The sequence below is a fragment of the Pholis gunnellus genome (assembly GCF_910591455.1).
Source record: "Pholis gunnellus genome assembly, chromosome: 16".
NCBI lineage: Eukaryota > Metazoa > Chordata > Actinopteri > Perciformes > Pholidae > Pholis > Pholis gunnellus.
This window is the reverse complement of record NC_136543.1, coordinates 10,394,886-10,413,673: the sequence shown is the minus strand read 5'-3', so window position 1 is coordinate 10,413,673 and position 18,788 is coordinate 10,394,886. Positions and strand designations below refer to the sequence as shown.

At 42.5% G+C, this 18,788-nt stretch overlaps 1 protein-coding gene across 2 annotated transcripts; it reads left to right on the top strand.

Moving 5' to 3' along the window:
* The first annotated feature begins 1,449 nt into the window (after positions 1–1,449).
* On the top strand, positions 1,450–17,484 carry tpd52 (tumor protein D52). Of its 2 annotated transcripts, XM_079176046.1 has the most exons (7): positions 1,450–1,582; positions 10,907–11,040; positions 11,654–11,802; positions 12,288–12,389; positions 13,634–13,675; positions 14,894–14,942; positions 15,366–17,484. In XM_079176046.1, the coding sequence occupies exons 1-7, from the start codon at positions 1,564–1,566 to the stop codon at positions 15,486–15,488; spliced, it is 618 nt and encodes a 205-aa protein (XP_079032172.1). In that variant the 5' UTR covers positions 1,450–1,563; the 3' UTR covers positions 15,489–17,484. The 2 variants fall into 2 exon arrangements, with proteins under 2 accessions (XP_079032172.1, XP_079032173.1); XM_079176047.1 differs by lacking the exon at positions 13,634–13,675.
* Positions 17,485–18,788: the final 1,304 nt, after the last annotated feature.

Here is an 18,788-nt window from a genome sequence, read left to right as displayed (position 1 = left end):
TTTTGGAGGCTGCGCCCATTTTCTGCGAGCTTTATATCTTTTAGACTTTTCTTGTCTCCTCAGCCCGTACGCGCTGACTCGTGTGCCCCACTTTAGCACTTTGCTAAACGACATTACCATGCTAGTGTCACAATATTTATTTAGGAATTCTATAAGAACTTGTAGTCTGTCTATAGTACTTTGTTGAATTTAATTGTATTTACAATATATTTATATGTATATAATAAATATGTATAACATAAATATGTATGAATATAAATATCTGTAACGCATTGTATATCTGTGTAATTATATATGTGTGCATTAATTGTGATTTTTAATTTAAATAAAAAATGCTTAATTAGTTACAAGCACAATATAGAGTGTATGTCACCATGATATCGTAGTTTATAGTATATGTGCTGTTTCTATTTCTCATCATGGGATATATGTGTTAAATATTAAATAAATACTGACAGGTATAATATAATAATTACATTTGTGTAATTTTAATGAAGTCATGTGATGATGTGTGATCATGAAGATGTGTAATTGACAACCTCTAGAGACCAGCGAGATGTTATAGCCTAGAGTAAAGTATGTACATAACAACACGTACCTTGAGTTTCTATTCCCTGAAAATCAGGTCCAGCAGGTGGCCCTCTTTCATGAGAACGCATATCTCTCTCTGTCTCTCTCTAGCTCTCTGTGCGTGTGTGTGTGTGTGTGTGTGTGTGTGTGTGTGTGTGTGTGTGTGTGCGCGCATGCGTGTGTGTGTGCGCGCAATGCTTGACATAGTTGGATATAAAGTTTCAATTCTGTCCAATTAAGGGCTTTGCACATAGTGTGTGAACAAGAGTGGGATTTAACCCTTCAGTCTGTGGATTTAACCCACGTTTTGACTACAATAAAGTGGGGGTTGTATTCCACTGTAATGGTTGAATTCCCATGTGGGTAATAAGGCGTGTCATGTACAATTAATGTATCTATTTCTTGCTCCAGCTCATACAGCGTTGGCTATCAACTTAAATATATATAATATTTGTGGCACACCACAAATGTCCATGTCTCTTGGGATCAAAACAGCAGATTAATATGTGATAGAGTATGCATTATGTGTGTAAACTACTGTATCTTAACAAGGATTTATATATAATTTTCTGTATACCCCATTATTATAACTTATGTTGTAGGCTATTTACACGTGTGGCACTTGGTATAATTGTAAAGTATTTCACTACTATTCTAAATATAATTATGCATAACTGAGGTATGACACACATGCATGTTTCAGATGTGTTGTGCAGCGAAACAAAAACAAAAAACATCAAACTCAAACAGCCAAATAATGACGTGTCGTTGCCATGCAGCTCTGCCTTGTTGATGGTGTAAAACTTGATCCACGTGCTCGCCTCTGTTTACACTGCTGCGTGCTGACGTCACATCAAAACCCACCCCGCACGGCGAGCGCGAGAGCGAGAGAGAGAGCGAGAGAGAGAGAGCGCAGGAAGATCTGCAGCAGCCAAGAGAACAACTTGTAGACTCTGGACATAAAAATCTCCAGAAACAACGCTCAGTCCTACAATGGAGGATGCAGAAAAAGGTAATTCATTTGCTGAAATGTCTCTCAGTGACCGTGTTGTTACCGCAAAATGTTTTCAAACTACTTTTGTCTCACATGGAAGTTTGCAAACTCGCTAAGTTGCGCAGTGACTTAAGTCAGTCCGTTTAGAACATATGCTAAGTTTGAAACTCAAATGAAAGTGCATTTTTGTGACGGGGACAACAACGTTGAGACTTTTAGGAGAAATACATATTTTAGATACACCAATAGAGTGTCAATAATGTTTACTTAAAATGTCACGGAAGTAGAATATGACACAACATGTAACCAGAGGACGAGCTTACGTTATCTCGGTAAAATATATATACAAGGAAGTTGTCATTTCCACTAAAGTAAACAATAACTGAGCCAACAGTTTGACAGGCACCGTAAATTTAATTAAATGAAACACTTCTTAGTAAAAAAAAAAAAAAAAAAATGCAGTATTTGAGAACTTACAAGCAGGTTACACCTGTTTGACAGCCTATCATTACGTGTCCTCTAAATGTCCCAACTGTACCTGCTCTAGTAGAGCCACGCTGTCTACATTTCTGGTCCTGTTTGAACATAAAGAGTGCACAAGTTTAGTTTGAAAGCACAGTCCTGTCCGTCTATGATGGAGGCCTGTGAGTTGAATGCATCATACCTACCATTCTTTATCGTTTCCTCTCCTACACCGGCCGGGACATTTCCGTTCCCGCCAGACAGCCATCTGCTGTCTCATACCTGTCGACCGCTCACCCATCCTCCGGATTTGTACTTGCCTGTTGCGATAGTGCATGTGTTCCGGCTGCAGTTTTCAAGCAAATTAAGACATTTGAAACAACAAAAGCTTGTGTGTGGTTGATCAAAAACACTTTTTTTTGTATTTTACTGGCACATGACATGACCTTGTAGTTATTTTGGAAAGAAGAAAGTGACAGAGGTTTATTTGTTCACCTCAAGGGGAGGCCAGGTAAACAAGGGGAGGCCCTGGCCTCATTTCCCTTCGGCGAAAACATTCTTTGACCCCCTGCAGAAATGTCATTTCCTGACGTCTGCATGCTGGATATTGTGTTTATTGGCCTCAAGGTGGAAAATATTGTATATTCTAATGAAAGGCTCGGCATATTTTATATGTTGACGGATAATAATGTGAGCTTATTGATTTCAGACTGAAGCAGGTCTGTTATTCAGACAACGCTGTCGGCCTCTATGTCATCTTGATGTATTTCTAAGCAAAACATCTTCGTTACGGGCTACTTGTCTGACTGCCGGTCTTGTGACCGTGGTTCCTCTATGGTAGTGTAGTCTTACTGTGCTTTGAATAAACCTTCAAGGTTTTCCTTGACATTACATTATTTCCACCGTGTGTGTGTGTGTTTGAAAACACAGATAGAAAAACAGTTACGTTGCAGAAGTACATTTCCATCCTTTTTTGTTCCTTTAAATATTAACCATAGGAACTAATGAGTTCTTTTTTTTTTTTTTTTTGTTATAGCCTCACAGTCATGGCAACAGTGAAGTTCATTTTATTGCCACGCTTTTAAGCAGGACTGGCTGTATCTCGGCACCATCTGGTCCGGCGTTTCTTGTCAATGTTTTTCCATTTCACTGTCAGCTGTTGGGACTCAGCCTGCTCAGCCACCAATGTTTCATTGGTCATGCGTCTCCCCAATCCCAACCTCTCAGCCCGTATTGACACAACCATCACACGTACGCATATCTCTGCTCTTTAAAAAGGTGCGCTACAGTAAGAGCTTCGTGCTTCGTCCTCAACAAACTGTAGCAGTAACACTCAATGGGCTCCTGTTCTTGTAACTGTATCGTGTACATTGTGGCTATGTTTTTGTGATTGATGTTTCCACATTGTTCCTGTGTGTGTGTGTGTGTGTGTGTGTGTGTGTGTGTGTGTGTGTGTGTGTGTGTGTGTGTGTGTGTGTGTGTGTGTGTGTGTGTGTGTGTGTGTGTGTGTGTGTGTGTGTGTGTGTGTGTGTGTGTGTACGAGCTGTGGAAACTTCCTCTAATGGAGAACAATAAACTAACTGACTGACTGTGTTTCTGTCTGTCGGTCGACTGACTTATCTCTCCTTCTAAATCTGCCTTTTGTTCAATCCGTACATACCACTCGGTGTGTAGGTGTTCTTCCCCGTTTGTCAGTATTTCAGGTGAAGAATTAGAAAGAACTGGATGTGGATGAGCTAGGTTAGCAGGTTTTTAGGAGGAGGGAGGTCAGTGAGCATATTGAGTGTTCTCAAAGGAGCTCTCGGGGGAGCGGAGTGCGCTCTCCTCTGATTGGGTTTGAGTAGATGACCTCTCTGATAACAAACATCTCTTTCTTTGCTCTTGCTTTTCCCTGCAGTTGAATGGATTTTCCAGTAGTAACTTCAGATCAAGCCTTTCTGAGGAATTTATTCAATTTGGTTGTTTTTTTTAGCAATTTCCATTTAGGTTTTATTCCCTTTTTTAAAATGCTGCTGAATATCTCACTCCAGGACTCTACATGTCACAAACATGTGGGATTTTGTAGGTTGAGAAGAAAGTCCTGCGTGATCTGTACTTTTTTCTGTTTCTGGTATGTTCTGCTTCCTCGATGGAGGCTTAGGGTCTCGGCTCAAATCGAATGTTCAAAAATGAGAGTCAGGCTTACCAATCAATCTTGTTTTTCAAACTCGGTTGTCTAATCAGATTGATCATGAGCAGTATCCAACATTTTTTGTCTAATTCGATTTCCGTGAGGCACAACTGGATGCTTTCAGCTGTGAGAACAGTCAGAGGAGGTTTGTCACGGATGCCATATACGGCAGACTAGTTTGTGTTAGAAACGGTAAATGAACATATTTATTTATCATCCAGCCCCGCGTTAAAGTCTGATTCAACCATCCTAAACTGTGCTTCTGATTTGACTGAATATTTGGTGACCATCATAGCTGTGAGGTTTGCTGCACACTCAAAAGGTTAAAAGAAAGCAAACTTATGTCACTCATTTATGTTGCACTTTAAAGGAAAGTTTTGCCATGACTTTCCATACGCTCTCGATTACTGTTCACGTGAGAAACGTAGGTCAAATACTTTCTCTCGTGTTAAATGTTTGTTTCCCCCAAAAAATCTCTGTTTGCACAGCAGTCATGGTTGTCACCCGTCGTTTTAGAATCGGCTCTTGAAAGGTTAGACGTGAGCCATTTATGCACTAAAACGCACGTTTTCTGCAGGTTCACATTTCATCTCCAAGATTAAAGGGGAATCCCCCTGTCTGTTTCACACCTTTGATCTGTGAGCTGACTGTTACATGAATGAAAAGTAGCATGTGTGGTGTATGATTAAAATGTTCCCTATGGTCTATATAATGGGCTAAGTACTCCCACTATGCTCAGCTTACTGCATCAAAACATCTATGACAAAGCGTGGTAACACAAAGAAGAACCTGAAGAAACTCATGCAGAGGACATTTCATTCCTCGTCATTTAACTTCTTCCTAATGGAGAATTTTTCAATAACGTGTGAGATTTGGCCAAGCAGAGGTCTCACCTGTCTGGTACCTCTGGCTCCAGATAGAGTATCTTCCAACGTGACTCTTTTAGAGAGAAACTGTCCGATGGAGCATAGTAGGTGTGTTCATTATCAAGCCTAAACAGCTTAACCGAAGAATTAAATAAGTCATTTAGTGCCTTTTTTTTATTTTTCCAGAGATGCACTAAATATTGATAAAGGCCTGAAGGCCTTACTGACTCCAGAGACTCTGGTGGAGTTTCTTGTATGTCGTCTGCACATCTCTGTAGTTTTCCAGGGCTTCTGTTGTGATGAGATATTCGCTGTTTCCCCCTCAACTCGGCTGTTTTTGTAAACGAAACCTTTTTTGAAACAAGGCAGTGGAAATCTTTAATCCAAGTAAAGAGCAGGGTGCCAATTTGAATACACAATTATCAGGGTGGACCCCTTGCATATTTGGCATAAGTCTTCATATGTCGAACCTTGAGTTTGAAGAGTGATCCTGACTTGGTATGTTAACCTTTTAAATAAACTTTTCAACCTCTTTAAATGAGAAGATTGATACCGCTCCGGTATCTCTACAGTAAATATGAAGCTACGCTGCTAGCTCAGTTTAGCCGCAGTCCCACCGTAAAGCCACCCTCCATTTATCTGTGCTCCCTCTGAGGTGTCAACACCCCCTCTTACTGTTTTTCGACGATGCACATGTCATGTGACCATCCATGTCTCATGATTCTCGTTTTAGGCTAACCATGTGACAGGGTACGCCACGGATAGCAAGGTAATGGGTCCCATGCGGTGCTTCATTAACCACTTGAAAATGTCTGTTTCTGGTTACAGTCTGGGGGAAACGGGTGCCATGGGTTGTTTTTGATGCTGCGTACTTTGACGGAATTCGTATTCATATTGTTAAGCATTTGTCCAATTTATTAAGCATAGCAGTGCATTTTCTATTTAACAAATGTCACATGAATCCAGTGTTGCTCATGAATAAGTTGATACGCGCTGATCCGGAGGGCGGCAGAGTGCAAGTAATGTAGAGTATTGTTAAAGTATTCATTGTGATTTAAAAATGTATTCTACCATTAATAGTTGAAGTGTTCCTTTGCAGAAATGGATAAAAGCCATTCTTAGAATGAATAAAGTGCACAATGTTGCATGATTTAAGAAAATAAATAAAAGTTTTTTTTGCAAATTAACCCATTTTACCACTATAGGATGAGGCTATACCACTGAGAAGGATTCATTGTCCTTGATGAGGGCCTAATTCCAGTGCATGTTGATACGTGTTGGCAATGAGTGTGTCGCTTCCTGGGCTGACATTGCTGCATGGAAGCACAGTGAACCGAAGCCTGACTACAGATCAGCACAGCCTTGCATGACCCAAGCGGGTTGAGACTGTACAGAACATCATCATTTCTTTCTCTTCTGTATATAAGAAACGTCAACCTTTCATATATCTCAATTCTCCTCACCTTTCTGCTATACTCTGGTTTTAGACGGAAACGTATTAGTGTGGATGTATCCTCACTTTCTGACTATTTATGGATGAGTGGATGAGTCTCTACCTCCCTCCAACCCTGCTGTCTACAGAGGTGCACTAAATCTTTAGTAGCATCTACATCCAATAAAGTTAGTGCAGGAATGTCACCAGGCTGTTTTTCCTCTTCTCTGCACTCTTGAGAGTTTCAGTAGTTGCTTCCAAACGCTTGCTGTCTATTGACGGCGCTCCTTAACTGTCTGAGTAAATAAAGGAGACATGACCTACTCTTGCATAGTTCCTCTCTCCTGCCTCATTTCTCTCCTTCAAATGCTTCCATAATATTCAAATAAATATGAATGGTAACTGTTGGATGAGCAAAACAACTTCTTGGTATATTTTCATATATCCGGTTTTTCTGATGTATTAGTTGTAGCCCTCGTATGAACGCACAAAACGAACAGTGTACATGTACTAGCTCTCTCTACCACACACAGAGCACTTTTCCTTAAGTACACACACAATACTAAGTGTAGCCTCTGGCAGCCTCTCCCCTCCATTCTAGCTCACTAGCATTACTGCTGCTTCAAACTGGACTGGCCACGCTGGATTAGCGCTCCGCTGTAATCTGGGACACTGCAGATTATGCTTTTCATCTAATGCCCCCCACAACCACACACACACACACACACACACATACACACCATGTGACCAGCCCACACAAACCTCTTTTATTTCCACCTTGGATGACAGGCTCGATGATGTAAAGCGAGGGAGGGAGGGAATTGACAGAGAGACCTGAGAGTATTGGAAGCGGAGTGTCACGCAATATCACTACAGAACCAGCTCTGCTAGCGGTGGCTAGCATCTGAAAACGGCACTGATTGCGCAAATGGATGGATTGAGAATTGACCTTTGGGATTATGCTGGAGAGGAAGAGGGCGTGTGTGTGTGTGTGTAGAGAGAGATAGAGTGTGTGTGACAGCTGCTTGAAGGGACAGGTAACTTATTAACAGCAAAGAAAGGAGCAGAGGTTTCACAACGCCTTGGCCGGCTGCAGAAACAGAAAATGGAAATCCAGCTTCTCTGTACTCTCACTCTGACCATCTGAAAGCCAATACAAAACCTCCTCCCACTTACACACACACACACACACACACACACACACACCCTTGGACATAGTGTCCCTCTGTCACACACACCACGAGAGTCCAGGAGGCTGTAAACAAGGAGACACTGAGCCAGCACGCGCCAGGATCACATGCAGACAATCAGTCCTCGGCTGGCTTTGCTGAGGTAGCGGTGGTGGTGGTGGTGGTAGGGAGGTGCTAGTCCCTCCGACCGACCAACGCACTACCAGTTGTAAACATGGAGCCCCTGGAGGAATACCACTCTCCGTTTGACTTTGAACAAGGAGTCAACGCCAGCTACCTCTACCTCTCTCCGGCCTACAGCGACACGCCGCCCAGCTCGCCAGCTGTCAAAACCAGAGGTAATCACAAGGTGGACAGAGAGAGGCCGGCCGGAGGATGTGAAGACTGTGTGTGTGTGTGTGTGTGTGTGTGTGTGTGTGTGTGTGTGTGTGTGTGTGTGTGTGTGTGTGTGTGTGTGTGTGTGTGTGTGTGTGTGTGTGTGTGTGTGTGTGTGTGTGTGTGCTGGACAGAAAGACAAAACACAGGTTTGGTTCATTGGGCAGGAAGAATTCGGGGGAACACAAAGCTCAGTGTGTGTCAGCATCTTTTGCCACTTTTCAATTGACCTTTTAGACTGAATTTTGCTATTTACAACTCTTGTTTGGTACACACAATGTTTTCATCCACCTTGCTTTCATCTGTGTTTTTTTCATATTTTTCAAAACACAGACTCAAATTACTTCCATATCTTAATATTTATAATGTTTTAAGTGTTTTTAGATCTGCACCATAGCTCACATTGGTCTGCACCTCACTGTGTGTGCTTTCTGAAATTGTGAAAAGTGTGTTTGCATCTTTTGGGGTCCACCTTTAGAAAATTGCCCATGAAGTTGATGTTATACTGTCTTTCAATGTGACTGCTTTTCATTTTGTAGGAATTGGAGAACACATCATATCAGAGGTATCAACCGCTTTGTTGTCTTTGAATTGTCTTTGCCTCACTGCATCAGAAAAAGAAAAAGCCTTTATTGTTTGGTCATAGTGTGTGGAGGTGGACTATAGGAGATCAAATCACATCTATATTTAGAATTTTTACGAACAACTATTTCAGTCTTGTCATATTATTTTATTTTGGCAGTAAGAATTTATTATACCTCAATTAAATTTGTTTTTTTTTAATTAAATTAAAAACGCTTCCAGACTAAAGAAAGTGATCTTTTGATTCCACATTCCTTTGTGCTGCCTATGACAGATATGAAGAGCGGCTTAGTCACAATAACAAAGTACCAACTGTTACGATGACTCGGCTACAATAGTTTAGTGGACAATTGTAGAGCTTTCCTTGTGACTCATTATCACCACAGAAGAGATAATTATGTGCAAGCAGTTTGGCAAGTCTGTATTTCAGGCATGCGTTTCTAATTATATAATAGTTTAATTGTCTAGTCTAGTTGTTTGGGATTTAACGGCTACAGAGAGTTAGCTGGCCGTTTGGCAGAGCCTACTCGTCTCAGAGGAAACGAGCTACAGCAGAGGGGTGGGGCAGTAATGTGGGTGGGTGTGCAGTTTGGTGAAGCCAGCCAAACTTCTGCTTCCACATACAACCCTCTCTCTTGCCCTCTCTCCCCTTCCCAAGTCTTATTTTTCTTTCTCTCTTGCTCACAGCACCTACTGATGGAAACCCACCTCCGAAGGCACACATTCGCTGCACAGCTACCGCCACACTCGCACATACAGAGCTGGCACTGCTGCCTGCAGAAATGTATTACAAAGGTGTAGACGGCGAGATAACTCAGGAGAGGCGTCGGCCTACTGAACCTGTTCTTCTCACCCCGAGAAAAGAGCTGGATGTTCACTGTAATCTTACAAAAAGCAGCATAATGTGGGTTATCAAAATAATAGAAGCATTCAATCAGGAGGGGGGTTAGCTCTGTTAGTGACTGAGGGGAAGTGTCCATTACACGGTTCGGTCACTGTCAGCAGGCGCGTATCGTTACATATATATATATATATATATATATATATATATATATATATATATATATATATATATATATAAATATTGTGTGTGTGTGTGTGTGTGTGTGTGTGTAAGTGGCACTGCTGCATCATCGGTAATGGGAAGAGAGGGCAAATGTAAGAAGTGAGAAAGAGATGTGAGGAGGGGGGGGGAAGAGCTCGAGGGCAGATGAAGTGTAACGCTTCCGAGGAACAGTGGGGGTGGTGTCTGAATACTCTTCCCACTCACTTCACATGTAAAATGATTGACAGATTTTCAGATGGATCCCATGCATGTTTTGACACGTATCAATATTTTTAGCATGAGCCGCATCCAATCAGCGCTTCCAGACCAGACAAATGCAAAAGATGTTCTTGTTCATTTAATGTATTTACAAGAGGCAATGTACAAGGCCAACACAAATCAGCTTTCTACCACAGCGGGTTCAGAAGTTAAATGTTTTAATGAAATGTACTTTCAGGTCCACGTTGGCCCCCTTTCAGTCTATACTTCAGTTCTGCCTTCCCTCGTTGTAATGACACAGTATAGTCTCTTTTTTCTTTTTTTCTTTTTTGTATCTAGCACATTTGTGTGACCCTATTCCAGCTCAGGTCTGGCCCGGTACGTCCTCACCCGCTGTTGTCCTCTTGACTGACGGATCTTAACAACTCCTTTGCTCTGTTCTCTCACGCTGTCTTAGCTCAGGATGTCTCCATCTAGGAAGTTCTTTGTATTATTGATGCACTGCTGCTCCTGCTGGCCACAACTCTGTCAGAGGCGGCAACATCAAAGACTCACTGTATGTGTGTGTGTGTGTGTGTGTGTGTGTGTGTGTGTGTGTGTGTGTGTGTGTGTGTGTGTGTGTGTGTGTGTGTGTGTGTGTGTGTGTGTGTGTGTGTGTGTGTGTGTGTGTGTGTGTGTGTGGAGGGGGAAATGGATCAGTGAGCGGGAGAAGGTGTTTGGTGTAACGGTACAGTGGGAATGAATGTTTCCCCTCTTGGCTACCACCTATCATTAAACTGAATCTTTAGCATCCTTCATTTTCCTAAAGTATCTGATATCCTTCACATATTCACCTACTACCAGCTTCCTTTCTTTTCCCCCCATCCTCCAGGGGAGCAGCATGACAGCTGAGCGGAGTTTGACAACCAACATCAGCCTCCGCTCCCATACCACCTGTTCACTGTCAACACAGCAAACACGGGCTGGGTCTAACGTTTTTTTTTTTTTATTTTACCTCCCAGGTTCCCAGCAGCATCCGGACTCGGTCCCAGAAGTGGGAGAAGATGCAGTGACGTCCGTCGGCCCCCCTCCCCCTCCCCCACCCCCCGCCATGACAGAGGAGGAGCAGCAGGAGCTACAAGAAGAGTTGTTCAAGGTCAGGACAGGAGGGATTAGGGATTAAACGGGTCTTGGTTCAGGGAGTCAAGATCAGGTGTTCGACCCATTAATGCAAATAATCGCTCAGGGTTTTTAAAAGCAGGCTAGAATATACAACACTTTGATTTGCCGCTTTGGAGTCTGGCAATACCTCGTACGTGGGTAATGTATGCTGTGAGCGTCTTTTAGTTTCAAACATGGCTGGGCTTTGTTTACACAGCAGCCTTCCATAGCAACGAGATGCTCGTTTCTAGGTCCCTTGTTGCCACTGTAGCTGATCCAACCACTTACCTTTTGCCTTAGATGTTGGATTTGTAATCCACATCACAGCCAATATTTCCAGCAGCTCTTTTAACCACTCGCTGTGGCAGCTTCCCTTTACTTTACCTGTAGAATAGACAGTAGGATACCAACTAACTAACCTAATTAATTAAATGAAATGTAAGAAAAACGTCACAATTCCCCAGTGTCCAAAGTTGACGTCTTCCAATACCATGTCATATCCGTCTAAACTGTCCAAAATCCACTATTATATATTCTCTTCTCCTCCAAAAATTTGACACGTTTCCAACTGCGTGTGTGTGTGTGTGTGTGTGTGTGTGTGTGTGTAGGTTGAGGACGAGATCCTGACTCTGTCACAGGTGCTGGCAGCCAAGGAGAGGCAGCTGGCGGACCTCAAGAGGAAGCTGGGCCTCACACCTCTCAACGAGCTGAAACAGAACTTCACCAAAACCTGGCAGGACGTCACCACCTCCACCGCGTGAGTGCCTCACCCACCACAGTCTGCCGACATCCCAACTGAGAGTGCGCCGTATTTCACTTGTTAAATAGAGTTCGTGAGGTACCTTTTTGTAGTAGCGTGTCCTTTTTTTGACCTCATGATCAACTGCTTCCTAGTCCATAATTCTTCCCTTATTTCTCTACTGAATGCCTTGCAAATTCGGTAAGCTGTCAGCACTGTTGAGAGAAGACTCTTTCTCCGCTGAACAATGAGTAAGATGTCAGTGTTCTTGACAAGCTGCCTGGAGCATGTGGGGGTGACGGGGTTTTATATCACAGGAAATGAGCAGCATTGTGATGCTTTCAGGCTTTCCAAAATGAAAAAGACATTGAGGTTTAGTTCTGACCTCGATGCCTGTCTTAAGTCTTTTTGATCTCTCGGTCTCCTTTCATCACTTCCATATCTCCATCTTGCTACCCATGTCTTCTCCCTCATTCTCTTTCGGTCTCCCTCCTCTCTCTCAGCTACAGGAGGACGTCTGAAACCTTGTCTCAGGCAAGTCTGAAGGCCACAGCAGCGTTCTCCAACGTGGGCTCAGCCATCACCCGGAAGCTGGAGGATGTCAGGTGAGTCAAGACCGGAGACTTTAAACGTGAATGATTTATTAAGTGAAGCACCGAATCTTTAATTAACAGTATCCTTTGTTCCGCTGAGCAACCTGATGATTTATTTTCTTAGAAATTGCACGGGGATCTCAAAGAGCGAGTTAGATGGACTGAGAGATTCAGTCCCTGAATATATCCAATTTCTTTCTTACTTTCTTTCCTACCGTTTTGGAAAAATGTTTTATTTGTTGTGCATGTAATTGACCAAATTCTACCTATTTAACCGTGATAACTATACATGTCGTGGTAATAAGGTGTGGGTCCGATGCAGGCGGCAACCTCCGGGTCTGAAAAGTGAAGCCAAGTGCCTTAAACCTTGACATTGTCAGATTGTATAGATGTCTATGAGGCAAGATGGCGACGGCCAAAATGCCAAACTCAAGGCTTCAAAACAATAGTTCACAAACCCAATGGGTGAGGTCATGTTGACTACGGTCCATTTCTTGTATACAGTCTGTGGTCTGACATAATTCACGACTACAGGGTTGTTCTGTTATGTTCTTCTTGTTCATAAAAGGGATATATTATTGTAGCTGATCAATTGTAGATTGATCTAATAGATTGATTTCCTGTCCTCACATTCTGCTTCCAAAGGGCCTACTCTAATATCTACCAATACATTACTGCCAATATTTCCTGGTTTAAAAAAGAAGAAAAGGCTCTCAAAACCAGCAACAGATTGTTCTTTTTGAGATGTAGCTCCAGATGACCCCTCCAGTTGAGATCCTAATCCGTCTTCTCCCCTGTCATCCTTCCTCTCTCTGGATTACTGAGCTGCAAACAAGATTATTAGGCCCCTCAGTGCACCAGTGTGCTGAGAAGTGCAGCCTCACAGACGAGCCTCAACACAGCGCTGGTTTGGTGGGGGGGGGGGGAGGGGGTAGTGAAGAGGGACCTGACAGGGGTCAAAGGGGGTGTGTGTGTGTTAAGATATCCCCCCCCCCCCATAATACACAGGATTAGTGCACACCCACTGTGTTAAAACACAATCAATCTTAATGGGATCAAGCAGGATTTATAGGATTTATGCACTTCGAATGCTCCCAGATTGAACATTTAGTAGAATGAAATAAGGTTTTGTACTCTATGTTGTGTTTGCACGTGTGCCTGTCTTTCTCTCTTTGTTCCGCCTGTGTTAAACTGTCTGCACTAATGCCAAGATGACCACTAACACCCCCTTTCTTCTCCACAATGCTGTCGGATAGCACGCGCTCATTACAACACTCGGCTAGTATGCCTGTCATGAGGTAAGGGGAAGTTTGTGTTAACGTGAGTCTGGCACACACTGTTGAATAAAATATGAAGGAGGAGACGGCTGCACAATGTGCTTGCGCAACACCAGAGAAAAGAGAAACTGGTTTGGCTTTAGTTCTGTATTTTCAGGTATGCATTGTACATAAAAAGGTCTCAAGTGTGTACCTTGAGAAGCGACCACCGCTAACGCCGACTGCGAGCGATCGGTGAAGCTGCAGCGTTTACTATCTTGCCCAGACAGACCCCGGCTTCGTCAAGCTGTTAGAGGTCCGGCAGAAATCTTGAGATAAAAGACCTCTTTGAAGCCAGAGGCATCATCGGTTAGCTGTGGATTTGGACACGCCCACTTTCGGCAACGAAGAAATGCGGTCTGTCCAGTGTTCTTTACTGGTTTAAAATAGCGTCACACAACAGGGTCTCCACACCGATTCCTAACCGAAGTCTAGTTTACGGTGCAGGTCTGGATGTGTGAGATTAGAACTGCAATTCTTTTCCTTTATTATTGAATTTGTGGATTATTAACTGATTAATTGTTTGGTCTCTGAAATGTCAGATTTTTTTTAAATTATATATAAATAAATACAATATTTAGAATTTTAGGGGATGTCTTTAAATTGCTTCTCGCTTCACCAACAATCCAGAACTTGAAAGAGATTTAGTTCACCGTCAGACTACATATTTGAGAGGCTAGAACCAATGAATTGATTGATTGTCTGTCACTAAACTTATTTATGAATCGTTTCAACTCTGTGAGATTAAAACATTAAATATATTACATTCATCCAAACCATTCTGACCTATATCCAACAAAATGATCACACAACATGAGCGTCCATCTTTGTTTCTGCAGCTCTTTGAATCAAAGTTTTCTCATTAAGTCTGCCGGAGGTGTATTCAAAGTTGTATGAATCACTCACAGCGTTTCTAAATGTTGGAATATGTTTACTGTTACCTCCTCTCATCCTGTTCATTCTGCACTCTTTGTTATGCCTTCTTAAAAAAGTGCAACACCTCTTAGCAGCTTTTCAGTAGAACAGAATAGAACTGATAAGTATCAGATATCATGACCTCTACGGATGTGATTACAGTCATATCCTGCTCCTGCTTCCCTCAACTTGTTGTCTGCAACTAGACTGTAGAAGCATGCCGGATAAATTCAAACTATGTCGGTCGGTCTGTGATGTTGTTATTTGTGTCTCGTTCTTTCACAGGAATGCACCGACTTTCAAGTCCTTTGAGGAGAGAGTGGGGACTTTGAAGGTAACGGATTAGGAACGGGACTAGTGGCAAAATGTGGCCGCGAGTTAAAGCCCACCAGGGCTGAGAATAAAACCACTTTCTAATCAACATTTACAAAAGCACATTTTCTTTGTGAATTAAAACTTTTCTTTTGAAGAGGAAGATTGTGTTATTTCTTCCTTCAGAAGGTAAATAGGTCTCACTTTAAATAGATTCATTTACAAGCTAAGTTCCGTTTGTTTTTATATATATATATATATATATGGTAATTTATTGGTATTTATTTTCATTACATTGATGCATTTAAAATTGTAGCATTTAGTTTACCAACTTTGAGCACAGGTTCAAATTTTAAATAATTGTAATGTTAAAGTTAACTTAATTCATGGGAGTCAATCATTGAATGACTCTTCCTCACCTTTTCTCCTCTTCCTGCTGCTTCAGACCAAGATGGCTCCATCAGCGGCCACCAGGGACCCCGACCAGCAGGACAGCGACGGCCCCACCACCGACACTTTGATCAGTCAGCCCGACGGCTCGGCCAACCGGGAGACGCCGATGGACTGAGACCTCCTGACCCCCCCCCCCCCCCCCCCCCCCCCCCCGCATCACTTGACCCTCTCTAACCCCTGAACCGTACACACTCGCCCCCTAAACTCTTGTGTGCCAGTCTTCCTTTATTTGAAACAAGTGACTGTCCCACAGCTCGTGATCTAATTGTCTGGTCTTTTTGTCCGACACGTGCGCTCACTTGTTGACTGGTGAGGAAACTGAAAGCATGGGATGAGTGCAGGCGTGTGGTCTCGTGTCCATCGTATATATATTTGAGTCTATTCTCACTGTGGGAGAAATCCTACTTGCTGTCCCCCCCCCTGCACTCCTCATTTCACTGCTTTTGTCCAACCAGCAAAACTCAGATGCCAAACGTGCTCCTAGGTTATTTTTTGATTTGTAACACCGTTTCATGTTTCTGTTTGAGTGTAGAAAATTGCACAAATATAAAATATATTACAAACTCTATTAGAGAAGGATTTATACATACAACTTTATTATCATAAGCGCTTGTTGTGTCCGCCTCCATTTTGGGGCCGTTCTTGGTTTACTATGGTTTACCATTTTGGGGCCAATCTGATTTCAGTTTTCCTTCGTTACATTCATTTTAGGACGCCACGCGCTCATGAAAGTAGTCCAACACTGTGTTCAGAATATGAATGTATGCCTTCTTCTGTCATATAGTTACACCACTTTGTATACTTAATCCCACAGCGCTGAGCCACTGGCTCTGTGTGTCTCAACTGCAGCCACCAACTCCAAAGCTGTTATTCTGGTACAGATTTAAAAAAACATCCCTTTTCCCCCATTGTTAAAGAGTCTGTCAGAAAATGATCTCCACGCATAGATAGTTACAGGAAAACAGCCAAGATCAGCAGAACAGCGGCAGAGCAAACACACCGTCACGGTTCAGCCTTGACCCGAGGTGAGAGTGGAATAAATATGTCTCTTCCAGAGCCAGAGTCAATATTTAAACACTTGTCCATTGTTTCTGCTGGGAGGTAACACCTAGTCTCTCCCCTTTCTGTCGTTTATCTGAGAGCAAGGCAAGAGACTCCACTGGCTGCTGTTTTGTACACTGATACATAATAATGGTGTAAAAGAACAGGGTTACCACATGTTATCCTACAAGTTTGACATATTTGTTTCGCTCTGTAGATGGTTATGTCGGACTGTCTTTGGTTTGGTTCAGACTGAAGTATCTTAACAACTCTCGGATGGATTGGCACAAAATAACCTAACCTGCTAAAGTAAGATGATGAACATGGTAAACACTATACCTGCTTACCATCAGCATGTTACTGTTTTTGTAAGCACGGTAGCATGCTGACATTAGCATTCAGCTCAAAGCAACACGGCCTCAGGCTCTGCCGCCTGGTTCCTCCTGAATGTGCTGTTTTGAGAAGTTTCTAGAGGAATTTGCACAAGACGATCACAGTCCGCTTCTTTAGTCAACTGCAGGATTTACAGTATTTTCTGAAACTGCTGCTTTCATACAGATCAAAGTCTACAGAACAGTTACTATAACATGACATGAGAGTCAGTCTGAACACAGCCATTGTTTCCTCTGGTACACAAATGGAAGACACAAGGACTTTACGCATATACTTCTAGCACTTGTCCTCCACCGGAAGAGACGCGGGCCGGTACGAGTCTTCCCCTGCTGGCGGACGAGTGAATGAACATGAATGTGATATCAGCTCTCCCACTTAATCATTAGTGCTGCTCTTTGCCACGCAGACTGTGGATCAGCACCACATACGGGCCGAGGAGGATTTCTGCTGTAAAGATCTTGTTTTACAGCAACCATGACACCATTTTTGAGCTGTGCAGTATCTCATGTCCTCATGTAAGCCATGACCTGGTTCACTGAGAGATTTTATTACAGCCTTTTGTCTCAGACATGAGGGTTTCTATTTGTATTTAGTCACACACAGCACACATACACAATTAGTTTGTTCTTAAATGGGAACCGTGCAGTGAAGACATGCTCTAAATAAAAATACCTCTGAAGAAACCTTGTTCTGAGTTAACTGGTGTCTTTATGCAACAACGAGGGGGGGGGGGGTGTATTTGAGTTCCTCCAGTGCAACATATTACTGTGTTAGAAAGATGTGACCTTTTTAACACACCAGTGGGTCTAACATGGGGAAACGCATTTACATTGACCCACAGAAGGTCAAAAGAAATGCAGCTTAAAAAAAGCCTCATTGAACTGCAGTGACTAATGTGAACACAGGAGGGCAGCCAAGAGTAGAAGCACCACTTGATGACTTCATTTGTCTTCATCCAGACCACATGGGCCCTGTTTCAGAAAGTAGGTTTAAACTCAGGTTTGGTTTAAACTCTTAACTTGGTTAACCCTGAGAAGTTCAGTTGAAAAGGCAGACTTTGGGGTTTTTTAGTTCTAGGAAGAGAGGTAACTTAAACTCGGGGTTGTATTTCCTTGTTGATTCAGTCGAAAGCGCATGTCGAAGGTTTACTGAATGTCAGATATTAGTTTGATACTCTGGACTATCTGAAGTGATCGCTTTTATGTGCCGTCAGTCATTTCTTTGAACATTCAAATATTGCTCAGCATCAATAAAACCTCTGCATGTCGAAAACACTGTGATAAGACAGACAGCTTGTTAGTTTGTTAGAGCAGTTCCACTAAAATGTTAATTTGCACTGAATGTGTAATGTCAGTATAAATTGAAAAGAGGCTTAAATTATATTAAGACACAATGTAGGTAAGTTAAAATGACTGCGTTACTTTTTGTTAACTTAAGGGGTGGGGGGGATATATGATACTAATAAATTAGAACATCTTTAGGCTACAAAATAGATTGCATTAAATGTCCATTTCACACAAGTGGAAAATAAACAGCAAAAAAACTCGGGCCCTCTGCAGTCTGCATACAACAAATCATCAATTATTTATACATACAACTGCCTTCCTCAGTGTAGCCTCATGGGAATTAACAAGAAAAGAGAAAATAAACCTCAGACAATTAAACACAAATGAAATAACAGGAGCTATGCACACCACTGCGCGTAAGACTTTTTTAAGAATCTAAATAAAACATCTCCAAAGCAGACATCTTGGATAAATTAACAATGTCAACTTCACAGCGGCTGCAGACAGCATCGTGTTTACACACTGTGTAGCGGCTCCTCTGTCCCAGTATAACCAGTCCAATGGACCTCAGCGGTTGCCTCTGGTGGATTCTTAAAATGTTAGCATTTAGCATGTTAGCCAGACCCAGCTGTGCCAACTGTAAGGTAGAGGTCACGAACAGCGTGGGTGTGTCACTCAGTGCGAGCCACGTGGTG